Source organism: Eupeodes corollae, chromosome 1 (genome assembly GCF_945859685.1).
Source record: "Eupeodes corollae chromosome 1, idEupCoro1.1, whole genome shotgun sequence".
NCBI lineage: Eukaryota > Metazoa > Arthropoda > Insecta > Diptera > Syrphidae > Eupeodes > Eupeodes corollae.
Genome location: NC_079147.1, coordinates 264,998,538 through 265,022,210, shown reverse-complemented (window position 1 = coordinate 265,022,210; position 23,673 = coordinate 264,998,538). Strand labels below are relative to the sequence as shown.

The window sequence follows — 23,673 nt, the reverse complement described above, 5'->3', positions numbered from 1 at the left end:
AATTAATTTCATTCATCCAATTTGTAAATATTTAAGAAATGCTACGTAAATTGGTAAAAATTTGTTTTCGACTTAAAATCTATTTAACAAAACTAGATTTTCAAACTAAATTAGTTGTTTATATGAAAAATATTGTTGGTAATTTTAAAATGCTTAAGAATAATTCAACTAACAACTTTTTTAACCCAAGTCTACAAACTTTAAAGCAAGACAAATCGACAGACGGGATGGGAAGTTATCAGTGTGGGTCGCATCCCAATCTCTTTTTTAATATATTAAAAAAATCTATTGTTTTTGAGTAAATTCGAGTTTTCGATTTTTGACCAAAAATGTTGTATTTGTAGCCTTAAAAAATGTACTATTATTATTATATATTCCAAATTTGCAATCAACTAATCCAATAGTTTGTGCAGTAGGCGCTAGGACAGACAGACAAGCAGACCAAATCAAGGGACCCCCTTTACATGTCATTTTTGATTAAAATCTCAAGTTCTAAATTTTGTACGAACGCAAAACGCTATATTCCTTCATTCTTAGTTATTATGTTAATATGAACATTAATATGTTGTCTTATGCAATAGATACAAGCTTAAACATTTTGAAATTTACAAGGTTTGAAAGCTAAGATAGTTCCTATATGTCGAAAATACAAAAAGTAAACACTAAAGATTTTTAAAACTCTTTTCTGTATCACCTTGATATTTGTATCTGTAAGACTTAATTTAAAGTTTTTAAGATGTGGAAGACAATAAAAAAGTACCTGGAATGTACTTAAGTAAGCATACGTAGGCGTCTCCTTAGAATCTTTAAATATCAAGAAATGTTAAAATTTTTAATTCTACTTTAAAGTTATTACCATCTTTTGTTCACCTGTTCCATTTCGCAAAACTTTTAGTGAAATATTTAAATTAAGTTTTAAGTTTTGTATTTTTTTAATTCGATAGCTTCAAAACTATAAAATAAATGAAAATTTGTATATATATACCTATTTTATAAAAAATAAAGTCCATACAATCATGTGTTTTTAAAACAATATATGTTTTCGTAGAATCATTAACTGTTGAATTCTAAATAATTGGCTTAACAAGGAAACCAATAAATTGAAATATGAAATCATTTTTATTCTCGTGTTCCATTAAGTTAGATAAACAAATAGACTTAAATTTTAAGGTTTCCCTATAGCTTAAATGCTTTTCTTACCTAGATGGTATTAGTGTACTGTTCATTTGTAGAGCAGTTCTATAGTTTAAAACAGTCAGAAATTAATTAATCAATGTTGCACTCTTATATTGCAAAATTCCAAAATATAAGGTAAGTGCTTAATTGGCTTATTATTGACCTGTATAAGCAAAACTAAAAAGGACTTCGAGCCTCTCGCAATTTCGTCATGATTGTTTATTTTGAGAAAATCTATTTATCAATCATAATCAAATTATAACATTAAATGTAGAATAAAAGTTTGAATTAAAAATAAAAATAAAATCTTTATTAAGTAGAAGTCATAAATATTCAACTTGTATAAATCATGAAAAGTGCACAAGCACACTGTAAACAAACTTGCCCTTAGTGTCATATCGTGAACTTGAAGTGAAAAAAACAAGCAACTTTACTTTTGCAACTCTTACAAAAATTCAAAAACTTGTTACACTAAACACTTTGGAAGTGGAGGTAGTTAATTTTCATTGAAATCTCTGATCCAATTTCCAATCCAAATTCCAAACATAATACTACAGATAATGTACCCAAAATATTCAAGAGTCACACAGAAATATAAACCCAAACGAGGAAAAGGTTATTCAAGTTCAAGCCATAGATACATGTCTCCACTCCCACAAACTGATCACGTAGCAACTGACGTCAAAAATACTTAGAATTCAAAATAAAAGAAACAAGTGCATTTCTAACATACCAAACTCAATTTACAATAATAACAATGTATAAGATAAAATGTATGTATTTGTAGAAGCAACAGGTACTTACCTAATTCCGCATAGCACAAGGCCCCAACCATACTCAGCAATCCGCATAATATCCAAACAATTATCGATTGTCCTATTGATCCCGAATACAGTAGAACACCTTTGGGACTCACAAAAATTCCCGCTCCCACAATTATACCAACAATAATCGCAACACCGTCCAGCAGACCGAGTTCTTTTTTAAGTCGAAAACCACCTTCACTCGAACTATCCGAATGTGAGGCGTTTAACGCCTTCCCACTTTCAACAACAACACCACCACCTGCCATTAGGCGATTAGCAGGAGCACCACCAGCAGCAGGAGCATTAAAACCAGGTTTCGGCAATAATTTATCTCCGATTTCAACGCGTGCCATTACTTTAGTTTATCTATAGATACGAATATTAGTAATTTTATTGTAATTATTAAAACTTTAAACAAAAAACACACTTTTATCACTTTTTAATAAAATTATATTGGCAAACAAAATCAAAAGTCCCTAAGGTATAGATACTGGAATTTGGGCGGGAAATTCAAATAAATTGTAATTTTTTTCTATATGATAGAAAATGATATGAGTTGATAAGCGACTTGCATATAATTCGACATTAACATGATTAAATAAGACCGCATTCGTTGGACGACAATAATTATTATTATTCTCTTTTTGATTTCTCTTTTATACGAGTTGAGTAATTTTATTTTATTTAGCAGAACTGACGGTCGACTTTAACACGTGGACACGATAAAAATATACGACAATGCGAATATAATCAACTTTGTTTTAAACATAAATAAAACATCTGCAGCTTGGTTTTATAAGTTTTTGCTGTTTAAACTTATTATTACAATAAAATTGTGATGTAAAATGTTTGTATTTCGTTTTATAAACAGCTAAGTAAATTACAATTATTTATCAAACATGCCGTGCCGGTTAAAATCTACTCTAAGAAAATAATTACAAACAAAAATATAGAAACCAAACTGCCTCGCCTGACGCTCTAACTTCAACTGATGGCATTATGAAAAAGTGAACCATAAAACATTGAGGTTTTTGCTCTAGGTATACGTATACCTCGCTTTGAATTCGAGTCGAATGGTGCTAAACGCTAAAGTGTGTGGCCTCTGGCTTCTGATTCGCATCAAAAACTCAAAACCAAACCCGAATTATTACTGTGCGAAAAAAAAGTTTATAATCCAAAAATTGTGGTGGGAAATGTGCTCTTTACAAATTTGACAAATGTTGGTTTACCTTCTTTAAAACAAGAAAAGGCACAACTTATGTAGTATTTAGTAGTGTTTTGAAGATTTAAGAGAGAATTGAGACAATTTTGCAAAAGGTATCAGAAAAGTGTAGTAAATTAAAAGTTTAACCGGCGTCGTTTGTTGTTGCTCATATGAAGTATCTACAACTTACTTTTGCGGGATTTACAAAACATCGAAAACGTAGAATATTTAAATTTTAATTCAAACTTTACGAATTGTTTATTAAGACCAATTTTAAATCTTAAGGGTGCTTTTTACTTCTCTATATCTTTAAGTAAACACGCAACAACAACAAACATAGACAAAACAACGAACATAATATTACCTGAAACCATTCACTATTTCATGCGTGATTTTTTATTCATTTTAGGTGAAGGACAACAGAATATTATCAAATATAGAAAAACAGAGAAAATATCATTATTTAAGATTGCAATTCATGAATGAATATTTATTATTTTCTTCAATAAAACCAAACAATGAAAAAACATAGAAAATTATTTAAAACCATTGACGTTTAATAAATGGAATATAGCAGTTTTCAGTATCTTTAACTAAAAACAATCGATTTTTATATCTATTAGCAAAACTTTTCTAATATCATCGAAAACAATGAATTTTAAGTTTACTATTTTCTAATTAAAGATCATGAATCATAACACTGTTCGACAAGATTAAGTTTTTTTTGTGTTGCACAAACAAAAGAACACAAGATGTCCTTAATTCGAATGTCGCATTTAAATTTGTCTACAACATCAAGGTTTTAAAATATGTACCTTTAAAAATGCTAAAAACAACCAAAAACGAGGTTTTAAAGCCTAAGTTAAGATTCAAAACATCTGTTACAATAAATTGTCTGATGACTTTGAAAAGTGATGATTTTTTTCAGATATAATAAAAGCGTTTAAGTATGTTACTTAGTTTCTAAGTATTTAGTTGAGTCTATATGAAGTTTCGAGAAAAAATTAAATTTGATATTTTTATATTTTTTGAAAATATGTTTTGGACTTGATTTCGAATCCAAGCTTTAATTTTAAGTATTAAAAATATTATCAGCACTACTTTATATTTCATAAAATATTTCAAAACTTAATATAATAGCATTGTCTAGACAACAGTTTTCGTCTTTTATGTTTTTCTCTTGAAAACCATTCAAGCAAAAATGTTTTAACGTTTCTTTTAGATTTTCTTAAGGCTAACAATTTTGAAGTTTTTTTTTTAATATTAATTGAAACCATATACAAATTTTTCAATTGAATGTTGAAATAATATAAATATTTTAACTGACAATTGAAGAAAAGGATTACAGATTTCGGAAATCATCACGGATTTTATTGAAAAAAAAATATTTCATAAATTTAGATAGCCTCAAAAGGCATTATAAAGGATGATTTTTTAGCTATTATCTTTTGGCGACACTGGTTTAAACAACTCATGCACGTTTCTTGTCTTGTTTCCTTGTCAAACATCTTCAGTTTGGTCTATAATTTAACCATGAATCGGCTTACAAACTAACTACGCTTGCAAATTATTGAATTTTACTATGAAAATGCGTGCTCTGTTAAGAAATTTCATCACGCACTTCAGTGTGTTCAGATTTTATAGTGAATATCAGCCAGAAGTATTGCAAGAGCTACCAATGCATCTAGAAAAAGTCAAAATTTGGTGCGGTTCAAAGATAATGCGAATCGTAGCCTCTGTGAATGGGAGTCCTAATGTAAGTTGATATAAAACTTTTTTGGCCAAAATGGAAAACCTTGACTTGCATGACATGTGGTTTCAACTAGACGGTGCCACATGCCATACAGCACGCGCAACAATGGACTTATTGAGAGGGAAGTTCAGTGAACATTTTATTTGACGTTCGGGACCGGACAATACGCCACGTAGATCGTGCTATTTAACGTCCTTACGACTATTTTTTTGTGAGGCTATGCTAAAACTTATGACTGTATAGACAACCCCGCTTCAATTGACAAATTGGAAGACAACATTAAAGCATTTATTCGTGTGATACCACCCGAAATGTTGGAAAGAGTATGCCGAAATGGGACTAAGCGGATGGACCATTTAAAGCGCAGTCATGGTCAATATTTGCATAAAACATAATGTATAATCTTCAAACATAAAATTTTATGACAGTACTATCGATTCAAATACGGATTTCATGCATTTTTCTGAATTGTATGTGTTTTTCAAAAAACATAGAAATAACAAATTTTGAAACTATGCTTAATTGGATGTAAGACATTTAGGATAGAATTTTATCTGAAAAGCTGTTATACAAATAAATTGAACTTGCAAACACAAATCATCAGCATCAAGAAGTTTAACTTATTACTGCATCACAAAAAAAAACATAGAACAAAACAAATAAGGAAAAACAAATTGTGAAATCATACCAAATTTCAAAAAATATATTTTAAATTTGTTTAATAGAGAATTTGGACAAATAGCAGCCTTTTATTAACGTAGAAAATACGAACAAATAAAACATAGACACAATTAAATAGATCAAAATATCAAAACTAAAACAACTAGAATTCAATAATTGCAACTATCATAAACTTAATATGTTTTATATTTTAACATAAACAAAAGAAACATAGACAAAAATAGAGAAGCTTTCAAAAACTTCACATACGTAGCTATAATTTTTTTAAAGTGGGAGGGAATATTTGGCTGCCTTATAACAAATCAAGCATAAGCTAAAAAACATAGAAAATGCAAGTTCTGGATTAAATTACCCGGAATTAAAATTGTCTTTAATAAAATTTCAGGTGTTTTGTTTACGGAAGGGTGGTAACATGAACAAATAACAACCCTGTATGAAATATAGATAAACAACACTTATTGGGTTTTAATGAATCCATATTTCTTAAAACATTTCGTTCTTTCAGCCCCATCAATCAACACTTTCCCCTTTTCTATGTTTTTTTCTTATGAGACCACATAGTCTTTTTCGATTCAAACATACAGTATTGAAAAATCTTTATTTCAAAGAAATTTTCAAAAATCAAAAAATTTGTAAAAATTTTATTATGACGGAATTTCTTTGAAAGAAACACATAGAACATGTTAAGTTATACTCAGGCTTCATTTTTCTCTCAATTCAAATAAAATGTCTTAAACCCAATTGGAAACCAACAAAAAGAAAATATTCCATTTTCAATGAAATAAAAACACCACAATGGCAACACACTCATTGAAATTCTTATTATTTATTTAACTTCCGTTGAATCAAAAATATAAGAGAACACCGCATTATAAACTAATTATTCAAACAGCAAGCAGCAAAGCAGTGAAGTCATTTCAGTATTTCAATCCAACCCAACAAAACATAAAATTCTCTTTCTAAAAATACCATGTGGCAGTATTCTGCAGATGTTCCCTCAACCAAATGTATGACGAAATTTACTTCAAAACTTTCAATAAGCAGCAAAACATAAAAAACACGAGTAGTTGGTCTTGATAGGTAGGTTAGGTAGGAAAGGCATTAGGTAAACAAACTCTTTTATTTTCTAATACTTGGCAAAAGTGGCGGCACTTTGAGGATGATGAGATGTCTGATGTAGTTTCTACCTGTGATTACGTATGAAATTGTAGATATTTTGTACACCTAACATAGAATGGGAAAACAATAAAATCCCTTCATTTCAGACTTCTGCAGAGTTCTGTTGAATATTGAATTGACCCACCCTTAAGCGATTTTTCTATTGTAGAAACATGAATCACGTTTTCGCATTGATTAGCGATACCTACATATATTTGGACTTGATATTTTTGATTATGTCTGAAGTAGACATTAAGTTTTATTTACCGGCAAAAAATTGCAAATACAAATTTACACATTTTCTTTTTTCTATAATTATAACTGAACTTAAGTATAACTACCTACGAGTAGTTAACGTTTATACTTTTTTTTATGGAATCTGCTTCTGTTGACAATTAAATAAAAGTTAAGGTCAATCGGGGTTGAAACCTTCACTATGCCTACGAGAATGTGTTTTTGTAGTAGTGTTTTTAGTATTTGAACATTTGTTAATTTACATAATAATCTCAGAGACTTTCAGTCAGCTTTGCAATTTAGAAAAATGCTAAAAAACTTGTTGTTTGGAAATACTTGAGCTAGCTATACAAATAGCTAATATTTCTACGAATTACGTTACTTATAATAAGCAAATCTTTATGAATTAAATTGATGAAAATTGATAATTTTATTTAATGAAGATATTATTCCTTAACATTAACATTTTTACCTTGAACGATATGAAATAATGTTTTTTTTTTAAGTTCTCGTGGTTTTTCCTATTTTTTTTATTCAGAAAATAAATAGGTTTAGCTTGAGATGTTTGAACAAACGTAAAGTTTATATGAAATACTATAAATTTAATCGAGATTTTAGTCATTACTGCTTCCAATAATTTTTATAAAGCGATTTATTTCAGAATAGTGGATGTGCGTATTAAGGATAACGTCTCCTTTTTTAGGGATCCACGGCCAGACAGCTTTTGTTATTTGTATCTTCCCATAGGAAGTAAGTGTTACCGGTCCGATTTGTCGAATTGAAAATTTTGACATTTTTTACGTTTCAAGGTTTCGAGAATCTAAATAAAAGAAGGTATGTGCGTTCGTGTGTGAGTACATTCCTACGTCCATGTGTTCGGAAAGCTTTTTTCGTCGTTCTTATCTCAAGAACCAGTAGAGATATCGATTTTTGTTATACAAATAAAAATGCAGAAAGATGGAGAAAAATTGGTTGGTTTTTGTACCAAAGGAATATAGGTACTAAAAAGTGAACATTTTGGATAACCCAAAATATCTCACACACCAATAAAGCTACCGACTCGAATTACATTTTGTTATTTATTGTGACGTGACATCAAAGTAGTATAATTTTAAAAAATATCGATCAATGTTTTTTTTATATGTCAAAAAAATAACTGTCTCCTCAAATATTTTACGAACAAAAAAATGGTTTTATCTCCCAAATAAGGATATACGACAAAAAATAACGTTTTTGGCACATGGTATGACTTTGAATAAAATCAAGTTGAATGTTTTTTTTACAATAAAAATAAAAACCTAGAAAAAAAAACATTACTAAAAGTTTGGTAAAAATTGATTTTTGACCTAAATATCTATTTGGAATTAAAAATTACAAAATAATTCAGTCTTATACAAAACATTGTTTTTGACATTCTGTATAATTTTTATAAAAATACAACAGTCGTTTTTTTCATGTAAATTAAAATCTACTAAAAAAGTACGCAAAATTGGTAAAAACTGATATTCGATTCTCGACACTGAATTGATTTCAAAACAATTTCATTCTATACTAAATTTTATTAAAAAAAACCCAATCTATATTAGATTATATAAGAAAAAAAAAACTTTCAAGAAATGGTACTAAAATTGGTAAAAATTGGTTTTCGACCAAAAATCTTGCTAACAAACATAGGTTTAGAGATCAAACTATTTCATCATATGCAAAATATTGTTATTAATTTTTAGTTAATTTTTTAGGAAAATTCAACTGACAACTTTTGGAACAAAACACGTAAACACGTTTTCGGTAAAAAAAATATTGACTTCAAATTATTTATTTCACACAAAATATTACTTAATAGGTATTTTGTTAAAGTTTTAGACAAGACAAATGGATGGAAAGTTATGAGTTATGTTCGCATCCCAGCCACTTTTTTTCAATTATATTAATTATAATGATGATTTGTTTGATTTCTGAATTGATTCATTTTTAGCCAAAAAAAAATCACTAGCCAAATATTTTTAAAAAGAGTAGGTACATATTTTCTAAAATATATTTAAAATTTCAATTAAATCTGTTCAAAATTGTCTTGGTTTTGAGCCCGGAGAACTTTAAAATGCGTTTGAAGTATCGGTAAGAGAAAATCATGAATAATTTTGCAAAAACAACAGAAAGCCGAACACTTCTTAAAACTTTTTTTAGTTTGACGAAAAGTCATACCTTTTCTGTGTAAGATGAAATAAAGTTGGAATCAATTTCTTTATTGTTCTCATGATATTCGAGTAGAAAATCAAACTTAAGTTTTTCTAAAAAAAACTGCAAAATGTTAACATCAATGATTTTTATTCAGTTTTTCTAAAAACTACACAATATTTCAAAAGAACTAATTCTTCGATGCATGAATTACCTTAAAGTAAATTAATATTGTTGGATTAAAAAATTTTAAGTTACAAATATTTGTTTCACATATAAAAAAAATTGTTGATTGAAGTGTTTTGAAGTTTAATCCAATTTGTTATGACGTCAAAATGTATAACATACAATTTAATGAAAGTAAATACCGTTATTTCAATTTGTATACTGCTAAATTGTGAATCTACATGACCTTAGATTTTAGGGTATTTGAGAAATGAAAAATGTTTTAATTTCAAATCAGGCCTTTTACAATTAATTCCAATGGAAAGTTACAAAAAGAACAAAAGCCGCTGATAGGATCTTTATTTTCAAAACCCTGAAACACATCACATTGAAAATTTGAGAATGTTAAGTAAAATTGTCCAACTTGAATAGCGTAGTATTTCTTATCAGAAATTTAAGGCTTAGGTAATTCATAGAATTTAAACGAAAATTATTATAGTTTTTATTATCAGTGATTTTGTTTGTTATTGGCATAGGTTCGGAGGAGTGATATATGAGTCACTGATGCCTTACAAAGTCTTTGGGTTGTTTTTCTTTTGTATTATCATTAGACGAATTTGCCACATTAAATTTAGAATACAATTTAATCTGATAACAAATATTGTAGAATAAGAATTCTGTAAGGGGGTTTTTACCGAATTTATATTTACAGGAGGACTAAATTATCAAACAAATGCAATTTCTTGTATATACCGGGGAATTTGCACTTTTATAAGTAAATCAGATACAAATAGGTGATTAAATTACTTAACAAAACAATGTCCGGCCTCCCATATAGATTCTGTACTGTACAGTCAACCTAATGAATGCGATGATAATTGAAAATTATAAAAGTATACAAATACGAATGACTCTGTTATCGACTTGCTGATTGTCTTGGTCAAGAATGAATTTGTTTTGACATTGATTAATTGTTGTTGAAATAGGCACGATTATTTAGGAGTTGTAAAATAATTGATTTAATAGGGGGTGATAATTTGTTTTCATTGCGATATAATCTAAATTATATTATTTATAATTTAATTATTGTTTAACTTTTGTTGATGAATGAATGAACATTCATTTTGTGTTTATGACTTTATTTGCGGAAATATTATGGTATTTACTTTTGTTTTCAGCGATATCGGTGTTTTTTAAAGAAATTATTGTCGGTATCAATTTAAGGAAGGTTAGAGATTTTGTCGAATGTGTAAGCTTTTAAAATGAAAAGAATGATCGATTAAATTAGGAAAAATCAATGTTAGGATATTTAAAGTATTTAAAATTTATTTCAATTTGATTTTTGTATATGTTTTTGTTTAAAAACAAATTTGACGAAATTCAATTCACATAAATGAGTTTGACATACAATACACTCCGCTTCAATTGAATACGAACACATTTTTTTGAAAATGCTCTTCCAATTTTTTCAAATATTGAAGGTTTGTGTAACAATTATCGATGCTAACTACTTCTTTAATATGTTAAGAACAAATAATACAAAAAAATCCAAATAAAATAGTGATTTTTTTTTTCACACTTGTAAAGCTTTCGTACGTAAAGAAAATGTTATTTTTTAAGTCAACTAAATAGGTATCAAGTATTGTATAGTATTGGGTCAACAATGTTAGTGTTTTAGGTGAATTTTCTGATATAAGAGAGGTAAAAAGAACTAAAATACCAGCAGCTTGAAGAGACCTGTTTAAAGGTGTGCTTATGATTCTTAAAATAATTAAACTTAAGAAAAAGGGCTTCTCAAATAATCTGGATAAAGAATGGTATCACGAATTTCGTTTGGATGGGAAGACTATTTAATTCCGGTAGCCCTAATGGGTCAAAGTTTTAAAAGGTTGCTAAAAACCTATTCACAACTGTGACGGAAGTTGTGTTACATTGAAAGCTATCAACTATTATGGAACAGTTAAGTTTAAGGTCGTAACTTTAAAAATGAGTGCATCTGGTTATAATCTAACATTTTTTGACCAATAAATTTGGCCCAACAACATTACAACGCGCATATTCACTTGGTTCGCATATTAAAAGCTTGGACAAAAGAGCGAAATTTGTACTTTCTTTAATAACAGCATTATTCATCTAATCTAAACATTGGGATGGTTAGTTCCCACAGTTAATGCGGGTGGTCAATAATTATAAGACAAAGACACCATCATTTTTGCAAATTTCATTAAACTATTTCAAAGGATGTATGCCTCATATGGGAATTAATTTACGAAATGATTAAAAGTAAAGGTCGAAGTACCAACTACCAAAATTAACAGAAACTTGATTTATTCCGTTGACTCAAAAAATATTCAATTTTTCCTAGAAGAAAGTATTGCAAGTGGGTGAAAAAAAATCTGGTCGTTCATTTTGGATAGTTCAAATTCTTTTCTTAACATCTTAAGGAAGTAGTTAGCACCAACAGATACATCAATATTTCGAAAATTTTTTTGGGAAAATGTTGTATATCGAATTTAACCGTTCCATACTAAACATCTACAAGTTAAAAACCAAAAATTATTGTTAGCACCAACAAAATACTGTATTTTAAAAATACCGCATGTCGATAATCTGTATTTTTTGTTGTTCAACAACAAAGTATGTTAAGAAAAAGATTTTGCTTGTTCAGACTAAAGGGGTATCATAACAATTTTTCAAATCATTCCAAGATAATGGGTTTAAAAAAAAGTTACAGGCATACGTTGTAGCGCACGCTTTTTTTGTTCAGTCGTAAGATTTGGGGGAAAACATTTTATTTTTTATAATTTGCGCACCTTAATGGGGTTATTATTAAAATGTTAAAGTTTAAAAAATAGTATACAAGCTTAGGAAAATAAAAAGAATTCAAGCGGAGTTATCAATGCACATTTGTCTTAAAGTTTCGAATACAAAACTGAGAGGGAAAACTGATGACCATTCCTGGAAGTACGGCTGAAATGATTGAGTGGAGGAATGCAACTGCCTGATTCAACAGAAAATTGTTTGTAAAATTATAAGTAAAATAACGAAATGAAAGAAACATTCCATCTATCAAATTGTCCTGTTTAATACTTTAACAGAATATAAATAACAATATTTTGTGTGAAATAACAAATTTAAAGTCAATATCTTTCTTTCAAATAATTTTCCTAGTTTTTACATCGAAAGCCATTTCTTATCAATTTTGTATTGTTTTTGTAGGTTTCCGTATTTTGTAGAAACAAATTGCCTGCTTTTGATTCTATTCGAAACTCGTTTGCGATTCTACTTTCAAATCATACTACGTATGAAAGTAGAATCGGATGCCGGTTATACCAACTGTTTTTCAAACAAATTTGTACTTTCGAACAAGAATCGAGTTGTTTGACAGTTTTAAAAACAAAAAAAAACTTCAAATTTTTGGACAAAAATAATCATTACAAAAATATCAAAGTATCATAACAATTTTTCATTTAATATACCTTGACACAACAAAGAATTAAAAAAAAAAAAATAACATAAATAAATTGCCTTACCAGATAATCCATTAAGCTCAAGCATATAAATTTAGGTTTGAAGCAGATTCGTGTAGACTTTTTATCCTTTTTTTTAAGATCAAGAACTCGCCTATCTACTTAAATAAAATACTTATTTTAAACTCGAACCATTTTTCTCTGAGGTACAGCATTTTAAAATATCTGTACGGACTTCGAAATTTTATTTGTTTTGTATAAAAATCTCGGCTTGCAAACAGAAACATACCCAATTAAATCTTTAAACAAAAAATATTCATTTCAAAAACTGATTTAAAAATATACTGAACAACTTAAAATGTCATAAAATCAACTTTCTAAATAAAGTTTCATTTATTTTTCTTTCAAAGAAGAACTTCGATTGAGAATTTTGTTTTCCAATTTTAAATTCAATTTTATATTAATATGACTATTTTGAAATTTTGTATAAGGTTTTGAATGAATACCTAACTAATTTTGTTGACTGCTTTTTTGTCCTAACATATAACAAAGTAATAAAATAATGTAAAAAAATATAAGAACGGTTAAATTGTATCATTAAACAAAATTAAAAATATCAATGTTAGAATTCTTGTTTGGCACTGTAGTTCTTTATTTATTAATAAAAATTCAAGAACAAGGCACTTCAAAACAGAAAGTAACTATTTTAAGGTATATTATTTATTGTCATTTTTTTTTAGAAAATCTTAAACAAAATATTTAAGTTCGTACTTTAGAAAGTACAATCAAAGTGTGTGCATAAACATTAAATAAATAAAATTATGATATAACCAGATAAAAGTTCTATTTTTATTCATACATCACCATTACTTACATTATTACTATTATAAACTGATTTTGGAAAAGTAGGCTTGGCATATAATTTCCATATAATTCTTTAAAGAAACATTCCTAAAAGAAATAAAGTTTTGTACTTCTTATTCTAAAACTCTAGTTGTTCATGTTATTTGTGGGTAAAATGATTATTTCCTGTTCTTTCATCTTCAATTTACTGAATTTTACTTTGAAAAAGTTCAAATCCAATGAAAGTGAGATAACTAAGAAATGCGTATACAATTGTATTTGCATGTTAATTATAAAACCTTCAATTATCATACAAGGGAATTTTGATAACTTTACAGTACTTTTTGTCTCTGGACTAAGAAAACATGATCCAATAAATACATACAACTTTTTCAGACACTTTTTTAATTTATACATAGTTGGGAAACATTTTATAATAAATTATTTTTTTTATTAAAAAATAGAAATTTGAGAATGGTTCAATTATGATTATGTATGTATTGATTATTATATAATTTTTGATATTCATAAAATTTGAGGTTTATTATTTACATTTTTAAAATATAAACTTTTACTCTTATGTTGTGTCTCCTATTTTAACATTCTTTTCATGACATGGTACAATTTTAGCAAAGAAAAATAAAACCTCTTGAAAATTAACACAAACCCTTGAAGCAATATAGACTTCAAATAATTAAATTCCTAATGTCAAAAACCACACAAATATAACACTATTTTAAACTTCCCACAGGAAGTTATTGTAATGGTTAAATTGAAAATGTTAAAGTTAAATTGAAAATGTTGACATTTCTCGACGTTCCAAGGTTCCCTAGAGTCAAAATAAAAGATTTTTAGAAAGATGTACTCGTATGTTCGTATGTGTGTGCATACGTTCGTAACTCCGAACTTTTATACGTCCATACATTCGCGACGTTTTTTTCGTCGTCCATAGCTCAAGAACCAGTTGAAATATCGAATTCAAATAAATGTTTTTGTACATATAATAATGCAGACAGATGCAGCAAGGACTCTCAAAAGATTTGCGTTTGTGGTGAAAAGTGAAAATTTTGGGTAACTCTAAATATCTTACGAACCAATAACGCTAGAAATCCATTATCCATTGAAAAAATGAAAAAAAAATGTTGTCGACACGAACACTTAAATTTTATTAAATTGGAAAAACATTGAGTAAAGTCGAATAGACAGTTAAAAAAAAAAAAAAAGACATTACTCAAAAATTTAAGATTATGGACTTTATCTTATAAGAAATATTAGTTTCAGCATCGACCGTTTTTTACAAAAAAATAAAAACCTAAAAAAAATAATGAAAGTAAATAAAAATTGATTTTCGACTCAAATTACTTTTTTAAACTTTGAGACATTGGCTTTAAACTTCTTTTATTTTATAAAAAATATATTTTAAAAAAAATCGAATTTACAGTATTATTACACAAAATTAACAAAAGTTGGGAAATTGATTTTAAGACTTAAGTATCTTTTCAAAAATTTAAGATATTGGCTTTAAATTAATTTTATCTTATGAGAAATATTTTTTTCAACATTTAGCAAAATTTTGAAAACAATCAATTTGATATTTTTTTTATAAAAAATAAAAACCTTAAAAAAAGTAATAAAAGTTGGTAAAAATTGATTTCGACTCAAATATCTCTTCAAAAAATTAAGATACAGTAAATTTTTTTATATAAATCTAACAGTTGTTTTTTTCATAAAAAATAAAAATATAAACAAAATAGTACAATACCTCGTGAATTATTGACTTCAAATTAATTTCATTCATCCAATTTGTATTTGTTTACATAAGAAATAAAAACTTTGAAGAAATGCTACTAAAATTGGTAAAAATTGGTTAACGGTTAGTTTTTGTAAAATGAATTTAAAGTAGAGGTTTAAAAAGTAATGTTCTGAATTTGAAATTTTAAGAATGAAGTTGATTTCAAATGAAGTCCCTTATGTTTTCTGAACCCGCTAATTTTGTATTTTAACCTATTAAGTACTACTGCAGAAACTTTCTCATTTATCGATTTTTATCAGTTTTTCTGCATTTTCAATCAAATTATATTTAAATACCTTTTAGGATTTCTTTTTAACACGCAACCCATCAAGTACTTTTTTCCTATTTTAAAATATTTAAAAGTTCTCTAAAATACGATTTTCTACAATCAACAATGTCCAATTAATGTGCACAAGTTTTTCAGTTGAAGGTAGACAAAGAAAAATTATTATAAATATCAATGAAAATAAAAAATTCAAAACATCAGCTGACATTGTTGTGATGATAAATAAACCACAAAGATTAATCTATTTAGATTAATAAATAGGGTACAATGCTACCGATAAATGTACCGACGACGATGACGGACGACAACGACGATAACAATGTCGACCTACCGACACAGACCACGACCGACCGCTCGAACTCATAGAAAGTGTCGCTCATGGTAATTGTGATGTGTTAAATCAATTATATTATTATTATAGTATTGTAGTCCTCCCTGTTGAGTGTTGAGTAGAATTTATAAATTGTGTTGATGCTGACCGTTTAATAAAATAAAATCCAAACCCAAAGTCTATGATATTTGAGTTGGCACGCCTCTTGGGCGCTTAGATGAATGATAAATCTTTTCTGTTTTTTTTTTTTGACAAACAAAACTATTATGCAGTAAATGCATTTTTCTGAATAAATGAATGTTCTGATGCTATAATAAATTGTCAAATTGGTCTTTAGTGTTCTAAGTGGTAGTACATGTACCTACATTCTATTATTTATTATTTAAAATCAGTAAAGATTTACAAATTTCTTTAATGCTGACAATTAGTAGCTGACATTAAGTAGAAGAACTATTAACTAATGTTGTTCGAAGCTTCTAAGTACCAAAAAGAAGAACTCGAATCAGTCATCTACTATCCAAAAATATAATTAATTAACTTCAATAATTTTTCATTATATATATTTGAAATTCCTTAAACATAGTAAATATTTAAGTTGTTTTAATTACAGGAGCGTAAAACAGAATGTACCTATCTAAAGAGAAAGGATAATGGATGGGAAAAAAAAACTAAGTTTCGTCTTTCCTTCCCTTCGTTCCCCGTGTCCTCCACAACACAATAACAAATTAAATGCGATGCCAACATTTCTATAAGCACTTCTTCTTCAACCTCTTTTTTTAAATGCATGACCAATTGCAAGGGTTTTTTGAAAATTAATTTGGTAATTTTAGTCCAGGACAAAGCTAAATTTATGTGAAGAGCTTCATTTATATGCTTTAAACACTCCTTAAAAAGTCATCGTGTTTTGGACTGGAGCAAGTTGGATTTCAAGTACACGTTTTTGCAAAACATTCCATGATTATGGATTTAAAAAAAAAGTAACAGACACACGTTGTAGCGCACGCTTTTTTTTTGTTCAGTAGAAAGATTTGGAGGAAAACATTTTATTTTTTATAATTTGCGCACCCTAATGGGGTTATTATTAAAATGTTAAAGTTTAAAAAACAGTATACAATCTTAAGAAAATAGGAAAGAGTTTAAGCGGAGTTACCAATGCACATTTGTCTTAAAGTTTTGAATACCAAATTGAGAGGGAAAGCTGATGACCATTCCAGGAAGTACGGCTGAAATGATTGAGTGGAGGAATGCAACTGCCTAATTCAACAGAAAATTGTTTTAAAATAATCGGTAAAATAACGAAATGAAAGAAACATTCCCTCTATCGAATTGTCCTTTCACATACTTTAACAGAATGTTAATAACCATATTTTGTGTGAGATAACAAATTTAAAGTCAATATCTTTCTTTCAAATAATTTTGCTATTTCTTACATCAAGGGCCATTTCTTCAATTTTTGTTTTTTGTAGGTTTCCGTCTTTTGTAAAAATAAATTGCCAACTGGGGCCCTACTATGACCTCGATTCTACTTTTGATCCTATTTGAAAACTTTCAAATAATACTACGTTTAAAAGTTTCGAACGAGTATCGAGTTGTTTGACAGTTTTAAAAACAAAAGAAAAGTAAAACTTCAAATTTTTGGACAAAAATAATTATTACAAAAATGGACAACGTTGGAATTTGGTTTAATTCGCAATAAAATGAAGAACGGTACCAGCAAATTGAACGAGGAAGAATAAGAGACAATTCCCAAATAATGCACTTGAATGAGAAAAGGTTTGTACATACATACATATGTACATATATATGCTATAGAATATTTGAACGCAGTCTTAATGAAAAATATGTACATATGTATGTATGTATATACTTTTGTTTTAGTTTTGTTAAGAGCTATGTTCTTACTTTACGCGATATCATCCGACATGACTACTCGCAGAAGACCAAATGCTGTTTAGATTATCATTAAGTTATCAGCAGCATTTTTTGGCAACAGGAGGTTACCAAAACCAAATCGGTGCTGATAAGAACGCTGGAATTGCACATCAAACCATTTAAAAAATACTTTCCGAAGTTTCGACTTCAATCGAAAGAGTCATGTGCCTATTGACGATGAATTTTGAAATGAATGAGGAATGAGAAACGAAAGTCCAAACTCTATTTTTGTCAAAAATCACGAATTTCCGGTGTAAAACTTTGACAAAAAAACTTCGCTCGCAAACACATTTGATGTAGAGTGATTATTTTCAATTTTGCCTTGTTTTGAATTCTACTTTCGATTTCCGTAGTTCTCCGTTTATAAAAAACTATTCGATTCTCGTTGGTTCGAAAGTAGTCAAATAGAAACATAGTACCAATTTTTCTAATTCGAGCAATTTCATTGTAGAATCGAATTACATAGTAGGGCCCCTGAATTTTTCTAAGAAATATATATAACTATAAATTACCAACAATACTTTGCATATGATAAAATAAGTTTAATTTCAAAATCTGTTTTTGTTAACGACGTTTTTAGTCAAAAACCAATTTTTAATTAAATTAAGTAGCATTTTTTTTTCTTTTGAAATATTAGCTAGACTTTTCCAAGACCATTATCTTACGTTAAAAAAAATTAGAATAGAATGAAATCAATTTGAAGTCAAACTTTCATGTTTTCACGAGATATCCAGAATTGCCAATTTTGAATAGATTTTAAATTGTATGAAAAAACTGACTGTTGGGTTGTTTAAAAATTTACTGAATATTGAAAACAATATTTTATTATTATCATTTGAGTCGAAAATAAGTTTTTGCAAAATTTAGTATTTTTTTCAGAGATTTCTTAAAATTTCTTTGAATGTTGAAAACAATGACGCAAAATTTAAAACAACATTTAGTTAAGGGTTTACTAAGGTAGTCCAAAATTTTAAACCTTTTCTTTCGCTTTGCTTACTAGTAGATTGTTAATTGGATTTTATTAAAAAAAAATCAAACATCATCCAAACATGTCTAAAGTGACAGTTCGGGAAAATAAACAAAGCAAACATTCTTAAATGGACCTATAAATTGGAATAACCAGCTGCTGGTGAACCATTCGGTTCTTATAAGAATAATTGTACAGATTACATATGGTAGCGATTCCGCGATTTTGACATTACGGAATTGTTAAGTGATAAAAAGATTTTAAAATCGTTTAAAATTATAAAAATCATCTTTAAACCATAGTAAGTTGGTGAAAACTTATCATTTTATTGAATCGTTTTAAATGTTGAGCTAATATTTTGTATAAGATTAAATTAGTTTGAGGCTATATCTTTAATTATAAAAAAGGTATTTGAGTCAAAAATCAATTTTTATTAACTTTTAGTTACATATTTGTCTAGTTTTTTATTTTGATTAACTTTTAGTTACATATTTGTCTAGATTTTTATTATTTTTTTAAGAAAATTGTCAATTCGTTGTTTCCCAAACTTTTACTAGATGTCAAAAACGTTATTCTTCGTAATTGGTTCGCGAAATATTTCAACTAACATTTTTTTCATAAATCAAAAAAACTGAAACAAAATAATTCTCAGCTCAAATATTTTATAAACAACAATTTTCAAACCGTTTTATGCAACAAAGAATAAAGTTTTTGACATCTGGCAAAATTTTTAGAAAAAGCAAATGGATAGTTTCTTTTTACAAAAAATAAAAACCTAAAAAAACATTACTAAAAGCTCGTAAAAAATAGTTTTTGACTTAAATATCTTTTTTAAAAAATAAAGATTTTATCTTCAAACTAATTTCATGTTATAGAAAATATTGTGTTCGACATTCATCAGTTTTTATAAAAATCCAACAATCAGTTGCTTTCATAAAAATCTACAAAAATAGGACGCAAAATTGGTAAAAAAAATATGTTCGATTCTCGATATCTCGTGAATAAGTCAAGGTATTGATTTAAATTTATTTATCTAACACAAAAATATTGTTATGAACATTTTGTTCAAGTTTTAAGGAAGAAAAATTGACAGACGGGATGGGAAGTTATAAGTGTGGGTCACATTCCAGCCTCTTTTTTTAATTACTATGGTAGAAAAAACCACCCACTCAATTTTGTATGTGAGAGTCCTTATTCCATCTGTTTGCATTAAAAAAAAGTTTTACGAACGTACATCTTTTAGTAAGATTATGGGACCTGGACACGTCAAGAAAAGTCAAAATTTTCATTTTTTAAAATCGGACCGATTACAGTAAATTATCATACTGCTACACTATGTCAATTAGCTGTGAACTTTTACTTGCCAAATTTATTTATTTTTGTCAAAAACATTTGTTGTAGTTCTCTGTTGACTTTGTTTAGCCCGCAATGTGGACAGTTGTCACTTTTGAAGCTGTCATTTGTTGATATTTAATCTCAACGTGTCACTGAGTAGGTTCAGACGACATAAGGGATTTGAAAGTAAGGCAAGTTCCTAGTATCTGATTGGTCAGCTCCCAAAAAAATTACCTTTCAAATAAAGCAGTGAAAGTTAGTCACGAAAAATCTCCGAAACTATCAAATCAAGTCCACTTATGTCAAGATGACGGCTAATCACGTTATTTCCTTTAAGGGAAATGTGAACTTTATTACTCTATGATTTATTTATTTTCTGCACAATGCCATATAATATTTTGTGTAAAAGGGCTCCCTTTCAAACTGGAAAAGGCATAATATTTCTTTAAAATACAAAGTACAAGTCGATATTGACTTATGTATATCTTGCCTAAGGAGTGTTTTGTAGACAATTATATTTTTTTTAAGTTTTTGTATGATGAACTTAAGGTAGGGGTTAGTGAAATACAGCTCCAAGTTTGAAGTTTATGAAACTTTTAAAACTACCTAGTTGCATCGATCAAAATTTAGGTTAAAAAAAAAAACAGTTGACTGCAAATGAAGTCCCTTTTGTTGTCTGAACCTGCCAACTGTTTTGTTTTGGTATTTGGACCTGGTTGAAGTGTGTGAATATTAATAATACGAAACGGCTACGCACTACAACAGCAACGAAGCAATCGCAATTTTGCAAGATCACTTCTCTGAATGTTTTATTTCTCCCAATGGATACTAACCGAGATCTTTGTGTTTTAATATATTTTGACTTTTTTCTTTGCAATTTACTTGAAATGTAACGCATATCCGAATACTCCACGATTGATTCAAGACCTTAAGGTTGGAATTTTTGAAGCTATCGAGGAAATCAGCCTCAAAGTTCGAAACTATCATGAAAGGATTTCGTACTGTATCCGAAGCCGAGATGGCAATGAAATAAACACTCATTGATTTCTCTTAAGAAATATGATTTTTTTTAATCAACATGAAATTTCTTATTGGAAAACATCGATTCCGAAATATGCACTGTGATTTAAGGGTGGTAATGCATCCAAGTTGCTATTATAGCATATAACAAATAAACCACGGTTGGACTTTAGTTAACCAGTTAACCACAGAAGCTTAGTCTTGCCATGAACACATTTTTCTGTTCAACACTTTTCAATATTCAACCGTTTTTGGTTCTTTTTTTTTAATGGGTACTTTTAATCTGCCATCATATTTAATCAAATCAATAGACTGACAATATGCTAGGTAGATACCTAACCTATATAAAGTAAAGACCGACCATAACTACGAAATACACAGATTTTGATGAGCTCTTCTATTAACGTACATAATGCCTCTTGAGACCAACAATGAAAACACAAACTACAAACATTTATTAATATAAACGTTCAACTGAACCCCGCGAGATATGTTATATAGCGCAAATTAGATTGTTTAGTGTAGTGTAGTGTATTAACTTTAACTTGCCGGATTCATAATTCCGCGCACATCAGATTTATATGCCTTATCCGTTTCGTATTTCATTTTATTTTCAAATTTATTTATACGTTTCAAAATTGCTCTTTAACAAACAAAAACACTGAATAAAATTTAAACTAATTTTATTACATCCGATTCATACAACTATGTATATTATTATGAACGTAATGTATAGCCGAGGAACTATAAGGAAGGTATACCTACACTTTTTCGAGTCATTGTCGACTGTCAAAACACTTGTTTTTTTTTAAATTTGTTGTACAAAATTCAATAAATAATCACAAAAGCAAACAAGATAAGCTTAAGATGATTAACTTATAAAGATGTCACTATTTTATGTACAATGTAGATACCGTAATAAAAGGTAAACACTTTCGAGAATAAAGACCGTTTTTTGGCGCACTTTACGCACTCTTAAGTGGCTTTGACTTCCGTTTTGTAGAAAGGAAACGAGCACATTAATAACATTTAGTCGTACATCATTTTAAACACAGACAAAAATTAACGACAACGAATGAACAAGTAACTAAAACTTTTTGTTTTGCAAATAAACCAGAGTCCGTTTTAAAATGCGTGTCAATTTTAATTAGCAAAATTTAATTAAGGAGCATTTAGGTGTAGGTAAAGCAGTGTTATTAATTAATGAAGCTTTAATCACCGACATTTAAATATTTGCCTCGGCCATATTGTTTCACGAACTGCCGCCGATTCTGAACTAAGCACTTTCGATTGTTGCACTAAACTAAAAGAGTACAAAACAAAAATGCTGTTATAGTCGTAACGGGTTTTTATTTCATATAGCGTGAAGTGTAAATATGTTTTCACCCCCAGGCTATGCCAAAACGTTTTAGGGTACTTCTATACTTTAATAAATGTCTGCCTTAAAAATAAAAAAAAAATCTACCTAACACTGGGGTCGCACGAAATGACTCTCGTGTAGTTAAGTAATAAATTCCTTAATTATGTCAAAAAGTCAAAAGTGAGATTTTTGTTTGACTTTTTTAATAAGAATAAATTAAGGGATATAGTGAAATTAAAAAGCGTATAGGAGTGGTTACCATACATACAATTTTAGATCGGATGTTACCCTTTCTCAAACATTCTTTCACTCGGAATTAATTAAATTTGTAGATTTCCAAAATCCTCCATTAAAATCTAAGTAATGGAAAATTGTAATCAAATTTGCCAGAGCCTATTATGTACTAAATTAAACTTTGTTTATTAAGACGCGTGCTTTTGAAGGAGAAATAAAACATGTATAGTTAAATGTTATCCCAAATATTCAGCTTTACTTTAAATTTTAAGGGTTTGCCAATAACGCAACAGCCCGTTGAGAACTAAAGCCTAGTGACTTACAACCCTCAACCATTCCTGTTTACGAGTACTGTTTGTCAGGGATGGAGTTGCCATAACGTTTTCCAAATTATTCCGGACAACTGGCCATCGCGGCTGGCTCGAATAAATTCCAGCCAAGAGGCTCAATATTTTAATAAAACGCGGAATATTCACTACCAAGGCGTCAATTATCTCGAACTCATTTGCGTTAAAGGCGACTTCACATTACCCCACAAAAAATAGTACAACATTGATAAATCTGACGATTTTGGAGCAACAAACTCGGGTGGACCGAATATTGGACGCATCGCGCGATACTTCGCACGAACCAAATTACTATTTTAGTAATAAATTGACAGGTTCAGGCGACATAAGGGACTTGAAAGTAAAGCAAGTTTCTAACATCTGACTGGATAGGTGCCTAAAAATTGCCTTCCAATTAAGGAATC

General features: G+C 28.6%; 1 protein-coding gene across 5 annotated transcripts in view; it reads right to left on the bottom strand.

Annotated features, from left to right (window-relative positions):
* LOC129941354 (Y+L amino acid transporter 2) overlaps window positions 1-22,613 on the bottom strand; it is a 40,173-nt gene extending 17,560 nt beyond the window's left edge. Inside the window, exons 1-2 of one of the 5 annotated variants that reach the window (XM_056049960.1) lie at window positions 22,094-22,613; window positions 1,981-2,348 (exon numbers count right to left, since the gene is read on the bottom strand). In XM_056049960.1, coding sequence (XP_055905935.1) covers window positions 1,981-2,335 — 355 coding nt within the window. In that variant the 5' untranslated portion in view covers window positions 2,336-2,348; window positions 22,094-22,613. Of the gene's footprint in view, window positions 1-1,980; window positions 2,983-21,877; window positions 22,026-22,093 lie in introns of those variants that run through there. The other 4 variants (XM_056049964.1, XM_056049961.1, XM_056049963.1 and 1 more) reach the window with 4 other exon arrangements.
* Between the last annotated feature and the right edge of the window lie 1,060 nt (window positions 22,614-23,673).